Raw genomic sequence first — 18,286 nt, 5'->3', positions numbered from 1 at the left:
GCTAATAAAATGTTTTGCTGAAACTTGCAAATACATTGACAAATGCAGAATGTATTTTCAGCTTTAGACTCTCCGAGGATATTATGGTAATGCAAAAGTTTCTTGATGTGGTTCAAGTCCTCATTACACAAGTAACTCTTAATTTCTTGCAATCTTTTTGCTTGTGTATAGTAATGGAAAAACGCTCATTTGGTTATGTATATAGTTCCATTTTTATTGACCATTATGCCTAAATATTGATGTGAGAAATATTTTTTGGATTCATTTCTAATTTATTTTAAAGTCAACAGCATAGTATATTTATTTATTGAGAAGCCACGTTTTTTTTTCTTTTCATTTCCATCATTAAAGTGCTAAAGACAAGGAACTGTGATGTTCTCAATTGGGTTGTCACCAAGATTCTTAGGGGGAGCAGCCGGAAAATTGCTTAAAAACTTATGCTTCATCCATTTAAGACTATTTTTACAGATCTTAGGATATAGATCAACAGCTTTTAAGAAAACTTATGATTTTTGGTAATTATGTCCGGTATATTTTCTTCTCTTATAATCTATAATTTTTCCCAAAAGTCTGTTGACAGGGAACAGATGACTGGCAAATGCCACCACATATTATGATATTGACAGGGAAGAAAACCATATCCTAGATGATAAGCAGGTACTTCTGCTGGTTTACATACAAAGGATGACCGCAAACACTTCTTGCGAGTTTAGTCTTTTATTACACAGTGACCGCTGCCATGTACAATTTACCAGAATGATCAGTACACAAGGTTAAATTTAGCGCCAGAAATTCAGCTGTGCCATCTTCTGGCCGCTCAAGGAGTACAGGAATAATAATGTTGAATAATCGGTGCCAGCTACGTGAATCTGATTCCAATTTAATCCCTGGCTAGAATTGTAAAATGGCTTAGTGTTCTACCAAAGTGTTAAGCATGTTGGCTTTCTTGAAACGAAGTTTGTTGTAACAGGACCATAGTAAACACACGGAATACACCATGTAAATCATCAATTATTGGTTAGTACAAGCGTATTGTGAAGCATGAACGAGTGATATCACAGCCATGGATGTTCCATTTGGAGGTTTGTTAAGACCATGCTCTCCGTTATATCTGGATATAATTTGTACACAGTATTGTTATATTTTAGCGTCCTGTTGCACTGATTTATGTCCATGATTTATTTTAACCGTCTTACAGTGCATACATTTATTCACCTTACTCTTCTCTCTTGCAGTACATGTTTCAGCACAAAAGTGCCATCTTCAGGTGCTTTTCGTTGTACAGCAAACTACTTCATTGCATGCCCTGTGTCTCATACACAGTATGTTCGTAGAAAGGCAAAGGTAACGTTGCCCTTGTATTTGATTAATTGAGCACCATGCCACTAAGACGCGTGGGAATAGTGGTATAGCTCCAACATTCTTGGCTTGGGCACAAGCTGGTGTTGAGTGGTCAGGTTCAAGCCCCGGCCGTTTAACCCCCCGGTACCACTGGATAGGAGGTAGGATGGGTCCCAGAGCCAGTCTTGAAGCTGTAAGGAAGAGAAGAATTTGATTCCCATTCGGGAAATACAACCCTAGCTATCCAGCCCATAGCCTGTTCATGTATGTACTAAGCAACTGTGTGTATTGTGCGTGCGCGAGACTTTGCTATTCCACATCTCCCTCATGTTTTATGCTGATTGACGCCTCTGCAAAATTTGATCACAATATTCCCTAATGTGGCAGAAGGTTGTTTTATTACACCAAATGCAAGTATATACTAACTGCATACTCCATGTATACAAGAAGAAATTTTATTTACAAAATAAAATGGTAGAAGAAGAAGTATACAGTTGTAAAACTGTAATCACATTAACAACCATGAGCTTGCACACAAGCAGGAAATCTACAGTAGCAGGCTACTAATTACAAGATGCAATATTTATTCATACTCCATGGAACCAAGTCATTCCTGAGAAGTGAGCACTTGCTCTCCCATACATACATACATACATACATAGTTTCATTGATCCGTTGTCCGATCCGGACCGGGTATAGAACTCGTTATAAAAGACTTGATTGCAAAGAAACAATCGAGTCAACAACAATTACAAACAAATTATGAATGAGAAAAGACACTTATACACCATTATAACTACCAAATATAGTGGGTGAAATTATCAATCACAGTTTAGGCACATCATCAGCAATTACAAACAACAGTACATTCATTTATTCAGCAAAATTTTTGCTTGAAATGTATTCGTCTATTGAATAAAAAGCATTTGAAATAGAAAGTTTTCAATATATGCCTAAAAATATTCGCATTGTCTTTCAAAATTTGTATATTTTGTGGCAGATTATTATAAATTGTGATTGATGAGTACAGCAAACCCCCCCTAAATCAAAGATAGTCTTACTGAGGAAACATGTNTCTCTATATATATATATATATATATATATATATATAAACAAGGAACAGTTAAAATACCCATTCTCTGTAAGCTTTCTTTACAAGAGCTTCTAAGACTCAATCTTAACATAACCCTAATTGCCCTTTTTTGGGCCGCAAAAATGCTTTTCTTTGCTGAGGAAGAACCCCAAAAAAATAATACCATATTCAACTTGTGACTGATGATGAGAAAAATAGACCATTCGAAGGACATGCTCACTAACTATGAACTGTAACTTCCTCAGCATGAAACATGCTGTATTAAATTTGTTATTAACTTTTCAGAGTGTTGTTTCCGATTAAGATGACAATCTATGAACATACCCAAAAATTCAATATTATCTTCAACTTTAAGACCAAAATTATTATATGTTACTGATAATGTATATTCTGGAGCCTTTAGGCTAGTAAATTAATCAAATCGAGTTTTTTCCAAATTAAATACCAGATGATTATTTTGAAACCAATTAGAAATGCAGTTCATTACTCTATTTAATTTATTATTCAAAGTATTTAGATCATTTGAAGTAACTATAATTGTGGTGTTATCCTAATACAAAATAGTATGTGCTATATTTTTAGGATGGGGTACGTGGTAGCGTAGTGGTTAAGGTACTATGCTACAAGCTGGAAGGTCGCGGGTTCAAGTCCCGATGAGGTCATTGGATTTTTTTCAATTGACCTAATCCTTCCGGCCGCACTAGGCCCTGGGGTTTACTCAGCCTCTAACAGAAATGAGTACCAGGAATTAATTAAATAATTTTCCTGGGGAGTGAAGCGCAGCTGGCGCGTAAGGCTGACAACCTTACCATCATCTTTGAGCCAATTGTCAAGGTAATGTGGAACCCTCAACATCTCACAACCCTATGGGCCTTCACGGCCTGGTACAGGGATAGCTTTACTTTTTACTTTTTTAATTTTTAGGATATTTTGGAAATAGTTAATATAGACATTAAACAGCAGTGGGCCCAGAACATATATATATGTGTGGCCACATTAGAAAGACACAGTATATACACAAGTAAAACATAAGAAGAAGGACTCCCATAGCGGATGAATGGCGTTACACACGAGTTTGATATACGACATGTAAGATGATAGATCTTAGCAAGTTTTAATATATAAATTTTATTATTGAACAATGAAGAACACACATTTTATGTCATTTTATAAATGGACACTTGATGGCAGGCAGTGCAATGGTTTAACGTGATTGATACACCTGAGGATGGCAGAATGATGCCAAAACATGTAGTGTGAAGTGACAAGTGAAACTGAATTCACTAAAAGACGGTAAATATATACACATTATGGATAGAATTTGTGTTAGATCCCAGATACTATGCAAAGGCTTCAAATTCTTTATATTTTGAGGTGTTACCATAAAAAATCATCACTTCTATTTGCTGCTTGTCTCCTGACTCGCTTACCTAACGACAAGGAAGACATCCTTCCATACTGTTTCCCTTTATCCACAGATAAGTTTACCTAAACTTCTTCTGAACTAATACTATCCTTACTTTCACACTTCTCCATTTTATCCTTCATCTGTGCCTTCTTCCAGTTTAAAGGTATAACAGTCTGTTCATTTTTATTTGATTTTGTTTCTATAAAAGTAACTGTTTAGCTACATATTCCTTACCTTTTAAATTCAACTGCAAACCATGTCTAGTATGATATTTTCTGTCACAATTAATCTCATTATGGTGCTCATGGTCAGACGATTTCAAATGCTTGCCAAGCTTTCTGTTAAAATTCATAATTTCTATATTCACACAAGATTGATCTTCCTAGTCTCTTCTTTTGGGTCGACTCAAGACAATTACATTAGTATTTAGGTTCATTTGTATGTGTTTCCAAATACATGAAAGACCTTTTTGAATTTCATTTACATTGGACAGGTAAAAAATTACCACCTTCTCAAAAGGAAGCTGAAAGAGGGTTTTATAATAGGGTGTTGATACTTTTATTATAGTATATTTAGAACCTTATTTCTGATCATTTTAATTTATTGTTGTCCTTATGACCTGTAATATCGTCTGTAATTATTGTAATCATAAACAGAAGATTATGGATGAAATCTTTCTAATTGTATATTTTGATTGTTTTATGTTTCATTTGAGGCCTCTTAATTTATTATGATGTTCATCACTTGTCCAATATCAACTGTATATTGATCCATTCATTAAATAAATGAAATAAATATTGGTGTCACATTGTTCAGGCTGCTCATGGTGTCGCCATTGAACAGTATAGGTTTTTGTAATACTTTTTGAGTTACTCTTTCAAATGGATTGTATTTATTAACTGTGCTCTGAGCAGTAAAACAGTCAAGAAGATCATTTATGGATATCTTGTATGGTAGGAGATAATTCATGGGTTGTGGGGATGTGGTTACATTTGGTGTGCAGTAGTTTCGTNTCATAAAAGTAATCCGGGTTCTTTATTGCCACACCTTGTATATGTACAGTACAAAAGGAATATTGAGTAAGGAGGAGAAATGTAAGAGCATGCAAGATACTTAATGCTGAGTTTTAAAATGCCACTACTATAATGATGTGAATAAATATATTGGTTACTTTAAATTATTCCTTACATACTGTTTAACAAGGACTTGGTTCCTACTAATGGCCTCTTTTATTGACAGAATTGTCTCATGTCCTCGTAACATTGTTTTCACATGGACATTTGCCCTGTATTTTAAATTGTAATGAATATAGAAGTGAAATTAAATAGTTGGGAGAGAAAATGGTTAATTTAAACAATTTGTTTAGTTTCTAACCATTTCCAGTGAAATGAATAATGTATTATAGTACAGCACTTTCGCAACATCAGTAGATCACCCAGACTTGTTAGATATGGTCATACTTTCAAGATCTATATCCATTACAATAACTGTCTTTTCCTTGCAGGAAGGAAAATAGAACATGGAGAATTTGTAGAAATATGGGCCATTTCAGGGCTCCTGCAGATGGGAAATGAGAAATCAGCCCTTTTTTCAAAGGTCTGGATAGAGGAATGTCACCTTGTGAGGAAGTAATGATCATGCATTTTAGGGAACCTTCCTCACCTTTTCTTTCATGAAGTGGATAGAGGTTTCCATGATCTGCTCAGAGGGAACCTGCCATTCCTGTTCACATTGTTGGGGTGGAACTTGATCTCTGTTACAACAAACTGTATCAAATGAGGAACTTGACAGTGTCAGACCACAGCACTGACCTGGGTCATCATATCCTGCTCAGTAACACCAGCATCCTGGCCAGGAAATCAGGTTCAGGAAGAAGCTCATGACAGATGCAGCAGAAGTGAACCACTACCCTACCAATATGAGCAGGGAGAACGATTTCTCTCTGAGCATACTGTGGACGTATTTTGTGTACTCTGAAGGAGGGAAAGCAGGCAAGTACTACCTTTAGTTATTTGTATCTTCATGGTGTAAGGTAAAGGTAAAACTGTCCCTGTGCTTAACTAATTAAGCACTACGCCATGAAGATGTATGTGGGAGTAGATATATAGATCCACATTATCTTCATGGTATATGTGTTAATACATGTCTTACAATGAACACTTCATGTAGCTAAGGATGTCATTGAGATCCAGCTTAACTCCGACACCATTAACAGAGATATGGGATCCCCCCTAAGCAAATGGCCCCCAGCCACAAACATAATAAAACATATGAGATTACTTGGAAAAACATTAGAAGGAAGGACCAGTGGCAAGCAGCATGAATTCAGATGACTGGCCTGTGCTGGGACATGACAACAAGCCATCTGACTCTGCCCATGCAGTCTGGGGTGCAATGAAAGAGAGCTTTATATAAATATAAATATAGCATGAGAATTCGACACTCATCACATGTCGCCCTGATGATGGAGATGGATACATTGTCTGAAACAGCAGACATTAACTCCACATTGACACAACAGATCCCTAAGAAGACTATGCTGTATACTGTCTTAAAATCATATGAAAATAAATATGTCATTGATAGAAACAGTTCTGTAGTACAGGTTATGTCTAACCAAGAAACTCCATGTAACTGAGTTCTTTTTTGAGAAGTCACCAGTTTTTCAGCTACTCAAGAATTTCCCACCATTTTATGGAACATGAAGGTTCATTACCATGTTCACAAGAGCTCTCCACTGGCCCCTGTCCTGAGCCAGCTCAGTCTATTCCAAACAACCCCATCATATTTGTTAGTTCCATTTTAATATTATCATCCCATTTGCATCTAAGTCTTACTACTGGTCTCTACAGGGTTGCAAGCTAAGTCTGTTTCCTCAGAAAAGGTTTTATGTAGTCACCACATGTAAGTGCTTCTCTAGAACAAACTTTTCCTTTAGTAGCACTTATGCACTTACCTTGCCTCTCACAACTGCAATAAACCCATGCTCAATAATAGTCAGTGCTCTGATATCTTCAGAGTGCACAATTGGGCCAGCTATTATGAAACTTGTAGTATATGCTTTCTGAAATCAAATTCAAGACAAATAAGACAAAAGAATAACATATTTCAGGGGCTTAAAGTATGAATATGTTAACTGGGATAAGAGGCATGAAAGAAACAAGGAACATGCAGAATCAGTGATAGCATAAATATACAATCTACCATTCCTTTCCTTGCCTTCACCTACCCACTTTTACATGCATTTTTATGTATAATAGACACTGATTAATTATTTACGGTTTGAAGAATTCTCTCTTATGGGATATAATGCTGTGTAGGCCATTGAAGGTCAACTGGTGTGTCAAAGGAACAAGTCACGTACATCTTCAGGGTTAAAGCGCAAGAAACCAGCCAATGATTGATAAACCACGATTTATTTATCTTCTTACATTTCAAAATGAAAAGGGGGTTGACATGTTCCCCCAAAACATGGGTTGACTTTCAGTATGGCATTATATCCCTGAACCTCTGCTGTGAGATCCTCAGATCCTCCATATTTATGCATGTTTGAGAACACTGTCAGTAAGACTGTAGCAGTGGGTGGCAGGATGATTGGTGAACAGTGAGTTGGAAAGAATGTGGAAGGGGCCATTGTGACTCGGCCTTATGTATTATCACAGCATTAACCTAACGGCACTAAAGAGATCCAACAAAGAACTCAATTAAGGTAATCAGTCTTGGGGCTGAGATGTGGAACTTCCCAAATACAAAGTGGGAGTGTTAAACACAACCCTGACATTCATTAATGCCATAGAGTATGGTAGATATGTACCAAAGTTTCAGGAGAAACTGCTGCCACCATTCTCAGAGTAGAAGGGGTCCTGTGAAATGCTGGTACTCATCAGATTACATAACACAATTCCAGAGGGATATGATTACTACAGTTTAGTTCTTTGGGATACTTCATCATGTCCTAGGATCAGTTCTTGTTTCCATTTTCAGTTGTCTGTGTCTGGACTGAGGCATTAATTTCATTGTCAGCATATTAACTGGAAATACTTGTAGTAAATACAGAGGCAATGCCTCCATGATTTCTAAACATAAAACAGACAATTCTTTTTTACTCTAAGGTAAGTACAGTTATGGGATAGGAATCAGTTTACTTCTGATGATATGGTGATGCAGATATAATGACTAGGAGATACTGCTTAGAGCTTTGAATTTGAACTTTAGACTAACAGGGACTTTGGTGTTCAGCATATTCACAAAATTCTGACTTTATGAAAGAAGAGGATTTAAAAGGCCATGCAGGCTCTGGTTAGTGCTATATGAAAGACTTGCACCACAAAAAGTAGGATTATTTTGTATGTAGATCATCGCATGTGGTAATTATAACAGTAGCTTAAAGAATGCACTGTCATATAAGTTTTCAGGTTCCATATATCCAGACTGGGGTCCACAGGGCTGTAACAGACGTGTAGTCTTGAGGTGGATACTAGTGTTTCATGTGAACATGTTGCATCCATCAACTTAAGAGTTAATATTAATGACAAAATTGAACAGAACACAGGTGCTATTCGATATATATATATATGACTATTGTCTCCCCCCTGCTCCTTCCCATCCCACCACCCAAGAGAAAGAGATGCAGCAGGTGAAACCGCATAAATCAAACAGATGACAGTACTATACTGAAGTTTCCTTAGCCTTTCAAAGCGTGATGCACAGAAAACGTCGCACAGCTATGTCAGATTTTCCCCATTCTCCTGTCACCACCATCACCCACACAATACTCTACTCATCTTCTCCCCAACCTCTTGTATAAGGGGTGTGCCTTCTCGGCCCTTGCAGCGTGACCTACAGTGGTCTATTGTGCTTTCCCCAGCTTCTTGGTCAGCCGGCATGCAGTTACCAGTTAAATGAGTGCTGTTAATTGAAATATATCTGAATTAGTTAAGTGCAGTATGCATAGTATGCATGTATAATGCAAACTGTATGAGCATCATACAACAGAATCCACAAAAAAGCCAGCCATGCTGTGCAGCAATCAAGTTGACTTGTATTCAGGAGGCGCCCAGTTTGTTTGTAGGCCAGAACGCGTTGACTGGCATGACTTAAGATTTTTGTATGGCTTTCCTGAGCCCCTCTAGATAAATGCTGGGTACTACCTTAGACCCTAATGTACTTACTTACTGCTAAATCCCTTCCCTTTCGTTATTCACTGTAATTCACACACTCAATCATGTATGGTGTGACTTGCTGACAGTGTCATTAGAACTACGAATACAGAGCATCTGAAAATGAATATGCCTAAAAGAAGGGTCAGTAGTTTTATTATTGTAGATACTGATATAAGTATGATGTGGATAAGTTTATTTATTTTGTTGTGAATATTAACTGGTACTTACTTTCTGTTTGGGCCGCACCATAGCTCAAGTGGTTAGTCACTGGCTTCCCACCGCAGTGGGCAGGGTTCGATCCTGGGTCTGGTCAAGTGGGATTTGTGGTGGACAGAGTGGCGCTGGGGCAGATTTGCTCTGAGTACTTCGGTTTCCCCTGGCATCTTCATTCCACCAATTGTGCCACTATCATCTGGGGCTGGTACAATAGGCCAGAAGTGGCCACAGTACAAGGGACTTAGTCCCACCCCACTAGCAATAAAAAAAGAACTTTCTGTTTCAGTGGAAACTCCATGTTCTGATATAATGACAGTTTCTCAGAGATTTCAGAAGCTGTGAGATCTGTACATGAATTTGGTTGTCATTCAGGCTGTAAAATGTTTCCAGTGTGAAATTGAACAAATGAAACCTTAACATGTTACAAGAGCTTTTTATTCCACAACTATAAGAAAATCCTGACTTTTTACAAAGAGTTATTTTGTCAGGATGGAGCAACTCCTTGCTTTGCCCAATTTGGAAGTGTTTAGAAACACTTTGCCAGGGCATTGCATTCGTCCAGGAAAACCTATGAAATGGACCACCTTTTAACCAATCTTAACAGAATTGGACTTCTGTATCTGGGGTATTTTTGTAAAGTGTACACAGCAAGCCAAGGGACCTCGCAAAATAAACATTGTATCTTAGGTGCTGTGTTACCCATCCCTTAGATTGTGAATGTCACATTAGACTGAATGTAGTGAGTGACAATTGACATGGAAATGTAATAATTCAAGAATGTTTGGTAATGGTAAAACTGTTCAAAATTCCGTTTTACATATTATTTTGCAGCCACCTTGTTTAAAACAAATTACAGGAATTTACAGACACATTGCAGACTATTAGTATGCATGGTGTGTGTTAATGCAGTGCATACTGAAAATTTCAGAAAGGAGAATATCATATAGCAAATTGTATCCATTAAATTAAAAAGTGCAAAAATCCTCATGAACTTTTTAATCAGCACTAAGCTTAAGTGCTATTAATTTCCTGTGCTTTCTTCCATATATTCCTTTCTAGTCCTATGTTAATGATGTGTTCAGTCCATAGTGTTTAACACCATCTCCCATAAATAACATACAAAATAGTTGATTGTAAACAATTTCCATTTTGTAATGTACGACACTTCACATATCCACATCAAAATATTGTCACATGTTGAGTATGTCACGCGACAAATAACTTCACGTGGGTCTCGAATTTAGCGAATCTTTATTGTGCTTCACTTCTACACTTACAAAATCAATCATATAATAATTACTCCTAACCTTATACAATTCAGTGTCTCAACTGCTGTTCAACTATACCTCGGCCAATGCTGGACTTCAGCTGTGGTGCCTAGGTTCCGACTGACTTGGCGAATACCTTCAACCCTTCTTATAGCCTCGGCCACTGCTCTGCAATGAGCCCTCGTTATAACCGTGGAGACTCATCTCTGGGGAGATTTGGCATTCTCTATGCAGTGGCTCACTGTTAGGGTTACAATATCGCTATTGTTACTTCCTATGCAAGAGTCTATTCTAGCGTTTCCATGGAAGTGTCCCTTCTGGATTCCAAACATGTGACAATATTATCAGTACCTATGTGACAGGGATGATCCACTGAAACAAAAGACTGCTTGCTTTTCATGACCTATATAACTTCTGTTCATGCAACATGTTATCACTTGACAGTTCAGTGCTTGGTAATCCCAAACCGTGTAATAGCAATGACAAATCCTCACACTCAACAAAACTTTTTAAGTATAATCAGCTGCACCACATACGAGGGTCATACTGAAAGTCATGAGCAACAATTTTTTGTAAAGTAACATGCTTTATTATTGACGAACCAAATACACCACCTCAATCTACAGACCGTTCTTTATTTTTCCACATAATCACCACTTCTTTGTACATATTTCTCCCAGCATTCTAGGAGTGAAAATTTCCCTTCTGTAAAATTCCGTTCCAGCCATCTGAAGACAGTGACGCACTGCTTTCTGAATTGCCTCCCTTGTCTCAAAACGTCCACGCAGCTGATGCTTCACAAATCTGAAAAGATTGTAGTCAGAGGGTGCCAGATCAGGGCTATAGGAGGGGTGTGGAAGAACTTCCCATCCCATCTTTGCAATTGCTTCCAATGTGAGGTGAGCGTTGTCATGCAGGTTGATGATGTTTCATCCCAGACGTTTATCGCGCAATGCACGACAGAGCTTGTGCAGCGTCTGGACATAACAAGCAGCATTAATGGTTTGCCCAGGTTCCAGAAATTCGGCCAGAATAAACCGCTCTGCATCCCAGAAGACTGTGCCCATCACCTTCGCAGCTGACGGCACTGTCTTTGCCTTCTTTTTTGATGGAGAATGCAAATGGTGCCATTCCATACTCTACCATTTCGTTTCACACTCGAAATGGTGAAACCATCTTTTGTCACCTGTCACAATATATAGCAAAAAATCATCGCCTTCATGTCAATATCTCTGCAGCACTTCTAAGGTGATGGCTTTTCGCTGACCTTTGTGGTCTTCGGTCAATAACTGCGGGACCCAATGAGCACAAACTTTCCTATAGCCCAACCTTTCAATAATCTCCTGTACTGCACTGTGCCCTATTCCAAGTTTTGGGGCTATTGTGTCAACAGTCACACGCCTGTCATCTTGAATGATCTCACCCACTCTTTCCTTGTTGCGTTCAGTTGAGGCTGTTCGAGGATGGCTGCTCCGAGACTCATCTTCAATGCTGGTGTTCCCATCTTTAAAATGTTTCGCCCATCTTCGAACACTGCTCTCACCCATGCACACACTTCCATAAGCACGCTGTAGTCTCTGGTGAATTTCTGCAGCAGGGATTTCCTCTTTCACAAGAAATTCGATGACAGCACACTGGTGAAACGACATATTGTTGTCGGCCATTTTGTTAGGAGTGATACTGGTCACATGATGCAAGCTATTGACATCACAAGACACTCAAGGTTAACACAACAGCTGGTTCCACCTACCACCATACTCTCTTTCGTCTGCTGTTCCCAGGTTGCACGCAAAAAAAAAAAAGTTGCTCATGACTTTCGGTACAACCTTCATATATAAGCTACTAGCCACAGACTGTTCTCTAGGTAACTTATAATATTCTTAATGTCTACATCCTGTCGCATGAGTATAACTAATAATATAAATTCCACCGTCAGTGCAACTGTAATTTATTAACTTATATTCCATTACATATTTTTACCCTTATAGGGTCATCCTCAGGTGTTGTCATTTACACTTTTTCATTATTGAATTATAAAGTGTGTGTGCATATTTACATACATAGGCTTAAAATGACTACTTTCTGTGTGCATTTATATTCTGACAGCTAGATGTTGATTTAAATACAAGATACATATGAAAGTGAAAGTTAAAAACAAAATTGATTTTACTAATTTTTAGCTTAGTGTCTGTTGCTGTAGTAGACCATGCATCTCTTCGTCTGCTTCTTCGATTATTGGCTAGATTCATTTTGTTAACTGTTTATTGAGCACAAATTTATCTTCTCTCTTATTACCAGGATGTTGATTGCTACTATTGTTGTGTTGTCTAATTTATGTGGTATGCTTTGCTGTGTGGTCTATACCTCTCTTTAGTTCTCTAGATAAGCTCTTTCTGGGAGCCGTGTCATTCCTGGTACATTACTTCAACAGACTTTATGTTGTAAAATTTGTGGAATAATAGCTTTAAGTATAAGTAAATGGGTTAATTACCTGCTGTGATACATTAGCCATGGTATATCTTTAACATCAGGAGAACTCGCAAACAGTATGTACTGATGGAATAGTGTATACTTGTAATTTATCTTTGTGTTGGTTTGGTTACATGTGTAATAGTGAACCCTACTGGCAGGAAATAGAAGTACAGCCAAGCACTTGTAGATAACATAGATCATGTTAATCACGGAAATACAGATGCCACTTTAAGGAAGGTCATCTAAACTGGATGAGAGAAAAGGAAACTGAGGCTTAGTTTCCTGTATGATAGCTTATTTGGTGGACCACAAAAATCTTAGTGATGCAAGAATATAAACAGGAAAAAAACTTCCTGCTAGCAAATGTATTCATATGTTAAGTGAATAAGAACCCAAATATGGAGATATTTCAGAATTTACATATATTTATAGAAGTTTACATTCATCAGTAATCTGTCAAGACAACAGGTCCACAGTCTCTTCCAAAACATTTCCTCCACTTAATGCAATCTAGAGCTATCTCCTTCAAAGAGAATATCCTCTTCTGTCCCCAAGGTCATCCAGCATCTTCCTCGTCTTCTGGTCACTTCTATCCGCCCCTCTATCTTTCCTTCAATAACTTCTTTTAGAAGGCAGTTACTGCATAAGATATGACCAATCCAGTTAGCCTTCTGTTTTCTTATTTCATGTAGGATATTCCTCTGCTCACTGACTCTAAATTAACACTTCTTCATTTCTCACATAATCGGTCCAACTGATCTTCTCCATCCTTCTCCAACGCCACATTTTGAAGCTCTCCAGGTGTTTCTGATCTACTGCCCTAAGTGTCCAAGTTTACATACAAACCATAAATGTTTAAGTAACCGGACATGTTCTTGCTCTATACAAAATATTTTGTGGGCATGTCCAAAAATGTGGCAATTTTTAGAGTTGTACTAAAGAAACAAATTTGTGACTACAGGGCATTGGGTAGGAAGGAATATGATGTAACCTGTAAGACTACATGCATCACCAGCACTTCACAGTTTTTTTTACATAATAGCAGTTAATTATGATATACAAATTATAGTAAGGTCTGATAGCTGATTTAACGAATATTAATGCAGCAGAGCTCACACTGGATTTGTGAGACTCATACTGTTTTAATTTTGTTGTAATGTTGCATTGCCAATCCATGTAGCTCTCTTGTTTTGTGTCAGTTTTAATCATTGAGTATTTTCATGTTCATGAGCGTTTTTATGACACTGGATGTTGCAGCAAATATTTTGTGGTTTGTGGTAAGTTCAGTTTTTTTGTAATTAGTGCCGTGAAAAGCTGATCATACATAACCGTTACATTATATTACTGTGTGGATTGCACTAGTGATTGCTCTCTAGACGCATTCAGAAGAAGCACTGTTCAAGTGTCAGTCAGGACATCAGATTTTTCATGAATTCCCTCAATCGCTGGGATAGTATGTCAGTTTAGTTACTGCTTTTTTTTCAGATACTGACAGTGTCATAAAATAACATAAACATTTATCTGGTAAAAAATCTTCAGTTATCTTCACCGATTTCCATGAGTTTATAATTAACTTGCAGTCATCAACCATTTTAATAAAATGTGACACCCTCTATCCACTAAAGTTGGCACTAACTTCACCGACAATCGGCGGTCGCTCGATTGGTATAGTTAGCTTGCGGACTAAAACCACAGTGTCTGTTTTGTTTGATTGGTGATTTACTCATAGAACCTCAGAAGTCATGCATATCTATAATAAACATCTGTTCCACTTCAAGTGCTATTGAATCTTCAACATTCAAAACCTTACATCCCTACATGATCATGTTGCATCTTTGTCCTAAATATTTCTGGTACCAATTTTTAAAGTGCATTCAGTAATTTATTCTTTGCATGTGGGTCAATATGACCACCTCTGTGGTCTAGCAGTCAGAGTTTCTGGCTACAGACCCAGAGGTTCCAGATTTAATTCCCGGCACTACCAGATTTTCTTAGAAATAATGGGTTTGGTATGGCGTCAACTCAGCCTCGTGAGGATGATTGAGGAGCTATTTGAAGGAAATAGTGGCTCCGGTCTATAAAACCGAAATTAACGGCCTTAGGGATTCATTGCCTGACCATGCGACACCCTCTATCTGCAAAAAGTTGGCACTAACTTCGCCAACAAGCAGAGGTCATTCAGTCGGTATAGTTCGCTCACGGACTAAAACCATGGAGTTTGTTTGCTTGTGAGGCAATATTTCTGCTGTATTTGGGCAAAGTTCATGTGATGTCATAAATACGTAGGTAAGTCAATAATTATCCGCAATGTAGCTATAAATTTTATTTCAATACAAATAGAAAAATTACATCAACATCATTTTTCAACATAGTCCCCTTGCTTTTCAACGCACTTGGTCCATCATTGCACAAGCTTCCTGATGCCCCCAGAAAAGAAGGTTTTCGGCTGAGCAGTGAGCCACGCATGCACCACTTCCTTCACTTCTTGGTCCAAGGTGAATCGACGGCCCCTTAATGCCTCTTTGAGTGGACCAAACAAGTGGTAGTCAGAAGGGGCGAGATCAGGACTATACAGAGGATGAGCCATTACATCAAACTTGAGTTTCCAGGGGGTTTCAGCAGTATGTGGACAGGCATTGTCGTGCAACAACACAACACATTTCGACAGTAGTCCTCAGCTTTTGCTTTGAATTGCAGGCTTTAGCCTGTCAGTAAGCATCTCACTGTAACGAGCACTGTTTATTGTTGTGCTCCTCTCCTGATAATGTACCAGTACTGGGCCTCGTGAGTCCCAAAAAACTGTAAGCATCAGTTTTCCTGCGGATGGTTGGCTTTTGAACTTTTTCTTGCTGGGCGATTGTGGATGTTTCCATTCCATACTGTGCCGTTTACTCTCCGGCTCGCGATGATGATCCATGTTTCGTCACCAGTGATGATTCTGTCTAAGAAGACGTCACGTTCTTTACCATAGCGATCCAAATGTTGTTGGCAGATGGCCAAGTGTGTTTGTTTATGCAACACTGTGAGTTGTTTTTGGACCCATCTTGCACAGACTTTATGAAACCCGAGTGTGTTGTGGATGATTTCGTAGGCAGAACCTGACTAATTTGCAGACGATTTGCCACTTCATCAATAGTCACTTGTCTGTCTAACAGAACCATGTCACATGCATGCTCAATGTTGTCCTCATTTGTGGCTGTGGATGGTCGTCCGGCTCCTTCCTCATGCGTAACACTTGTGCGACCATTTTTGAATTTTTCAATCCATTCGTAGACACTCGGTTGTGGCAAAACACTGTTCCCATATTGTGCTGAAAGTCTTTGATGGATTGTGGCCCCTGATACACCTTCCGACCACAAAAACCAGATCACTGAACATTGCTCTTCTTTGGTGCAAACAGAAAGCGGAGCAGCCATGATTAACGGCAAGGCAGTGACGATGGAACTGACCTAGCAACATCAAACCTGCACAGAAGTAATGACAAGGAAACCACGCATGGCGATGCTGCGCAAAACGACAGTGCTGCCAACAGAAACAAATACAACTGCATTGCGGATAATTATTGACTTCCCCTCGTATGTTTAAAATGCAATCAATATAATTTGACATATCTTATGTGTAATAGTGAGTCACGGCAGTAGTGTAGTTGGTTGAGGCACTATGCTACAAGATGGAAGGTCACGGGTTCGAGCCATGATGAGGTGGAGCTTCTTTCAGTTTACCTAATCGTTACAGCTGCGCTATGTCCCTGGGTTCGACTTAGCCTCTAACAGAAATGAGTACCAGGAATCTTTCTGAAGTGTAAAGAGTGGCCGGCGCATAAGGCTGACAACCTTACCATCTGTAAGCCAACTGTCTAGCAAATGTGGGAACCTCGAAGTCTCACAACCCTAATGGACCTTCATGGCCTGTTACAGGGATAGGTTTATGTGTAATTCTATTAATGCAATTTCCCAGACTCAGTACTCATTAGGAAATCGGGTGCAAGTTCTGCTGCATCAAGGTAATTTTGGTTAACATGAATCTAGAATGACTTATGGTATGATAATTACGGCTGTTTGAATGTACCATATTAGGATAAGCTGTAAGGCAAAATAAAGTTATATATGTCCTTGATTATGCATAATGCCATGAAAATGTATTGGGATTGGAGGTATAGCTCCATGCATTCTTAACCTCTGTACTAGATGGAAATAAATCATCAGCTCCAGGCTCCTGATACTTCACACCAAGTAGCCATTGGATTGCAGACTGGGTGGACTGTACAGCCGGATTGGATGGTATGGAGAAGAGAAAAATCTCTTATTTCTGCCGAGAATCGAACCCCAGTTAAAATGGGTTGCATTTTGTTGTAGCCTCGTTAATGCACTGGCACAAAGGTGCCAGGTTCGAATCTTGAGCCTGGGAGAGGGTATCCTGACTGAAGATTTTCAATGCTTTTCTCAGTCCCTAAAGGACAATGCCTAGCTGATACGTCAAGTACAGTCAAGTAGTCCCCGAGCAACCCATTAAATGTTCGTTAATGTTGGGCAAAATGGCCGTGGTGATGTCATGTGGCATTACTCCTGCCATCTCTACGCAAACATATCCTAACTAAATGAGAAATGGCCACCAACAGCATGATCAATAAAATAGAATGCTACCATACCATCCTATGCCTCATCCTCTCCCCCTCAAACCCTCTTCCACCTCCTGGACCACACAGTTCACATGAGTAGCAATAAATAATTTTGCTACCATATCTCTTGTGCTGCAGAGATTCTTACTCCATTGTTTTTTTCTTTTTCTGAATGGGGCTCAATATCACTTCACTCATGTCTGTTCCAAAGGATATGAGTGAGGTGATACTGAACCCAATTCAGAAAAAGAAGAGAAAAAAACAATGGAGTAAGAACGCCTGCAGCACAAGAGGTTGGGATTGCAAAAGCAGAAAGTTTCTCAGCAGTGCCTGTAAAGCCATAACATTTCATTCCTACCAATCCAACATCTCCTTACCCAAATGCATTGGACATTGAACTATAACATACATAGAATACTTGCATTTAGGAAAGCTGAAGGTGGGGAACTTTAAAGAAAAGTGTGTTTCCATCAGACATACTTCTATTTAACCTCACACCTTTGGTAACAACTTACACTTGAAAGCCACACAGAACATAGTTTTTGGTTACATTAAATCATTATAAATCACATATAGCAAGCAGTAATACTGACGTTTCAATTTATTATTAATTTCATTAGAATGACGTTCAGTACTGGACAGGCTTATATGGCAAAATTACAACACATCTTACAGAATTACAATGAACACTGAAATCTATATGGGAAA

General features: G+C 38.5%; 1 protein-coding gene across 9 annotated transcripts in view; it reads right to left on the bottom strand.

The window, feature by feature from the left end:
- Positions 1-18,286, bottom strand: part of LOC111871224 (guanine deaminase) — a 33,933-nt gene that overhangs the window by 13,284 nt on the left and 2,363 nt on the right. For 5 of the 9 annotated variants that reach the window (XM_033754168.1, XM_033754165.1, XM_033754163.1 and 2 more), the window contains 2 exons: positions 10,567-10,729; positions 6,799-6,906 (listed from right to left, as the gene is read on the bottom strand). Coding sequence is in view for 1 of the 9 variants with exons in the window: in XM_023864164.2 (XP_023719932.1) it covers positions 6,799-6,906; positions 12,980-13,000 (129 nt within the window). In the remaining 8 variants the exon portion in view is untranslated. Of the gene's footprint in view, positions 1-6,798; positions 6,907-10,566; positions 10,730-12,979; positions 13,433-18,286 lie in introns of those variants that run through there. The other 4 variants (XM_033754164.1, XM_023864165.2, XM_023864170.2 and 1 more) reach the window with 3 other exon arrangements.

This window comes from Cryptotermes secundus, unplaced genomic scaffold (genome assembly GCF_002891405.2).
Source record: "Cryptotermes secundus unplaced genomic scaffold, Csec_1.0 scaffold649, whole genome shotgun sequence".
Taxonomy (NCBI): Eukaryota; Metazoa; Arthropoda; class Insecta; order Blattodea; family Kalotermitidae; genus Cryptotermes; species Cryptotermes secundus.
The sequence above is the reverse complement of the archived record's forward strand: the minus strand, read 5'-3'. Positions and strand labels throughout refer to the sequence as shown.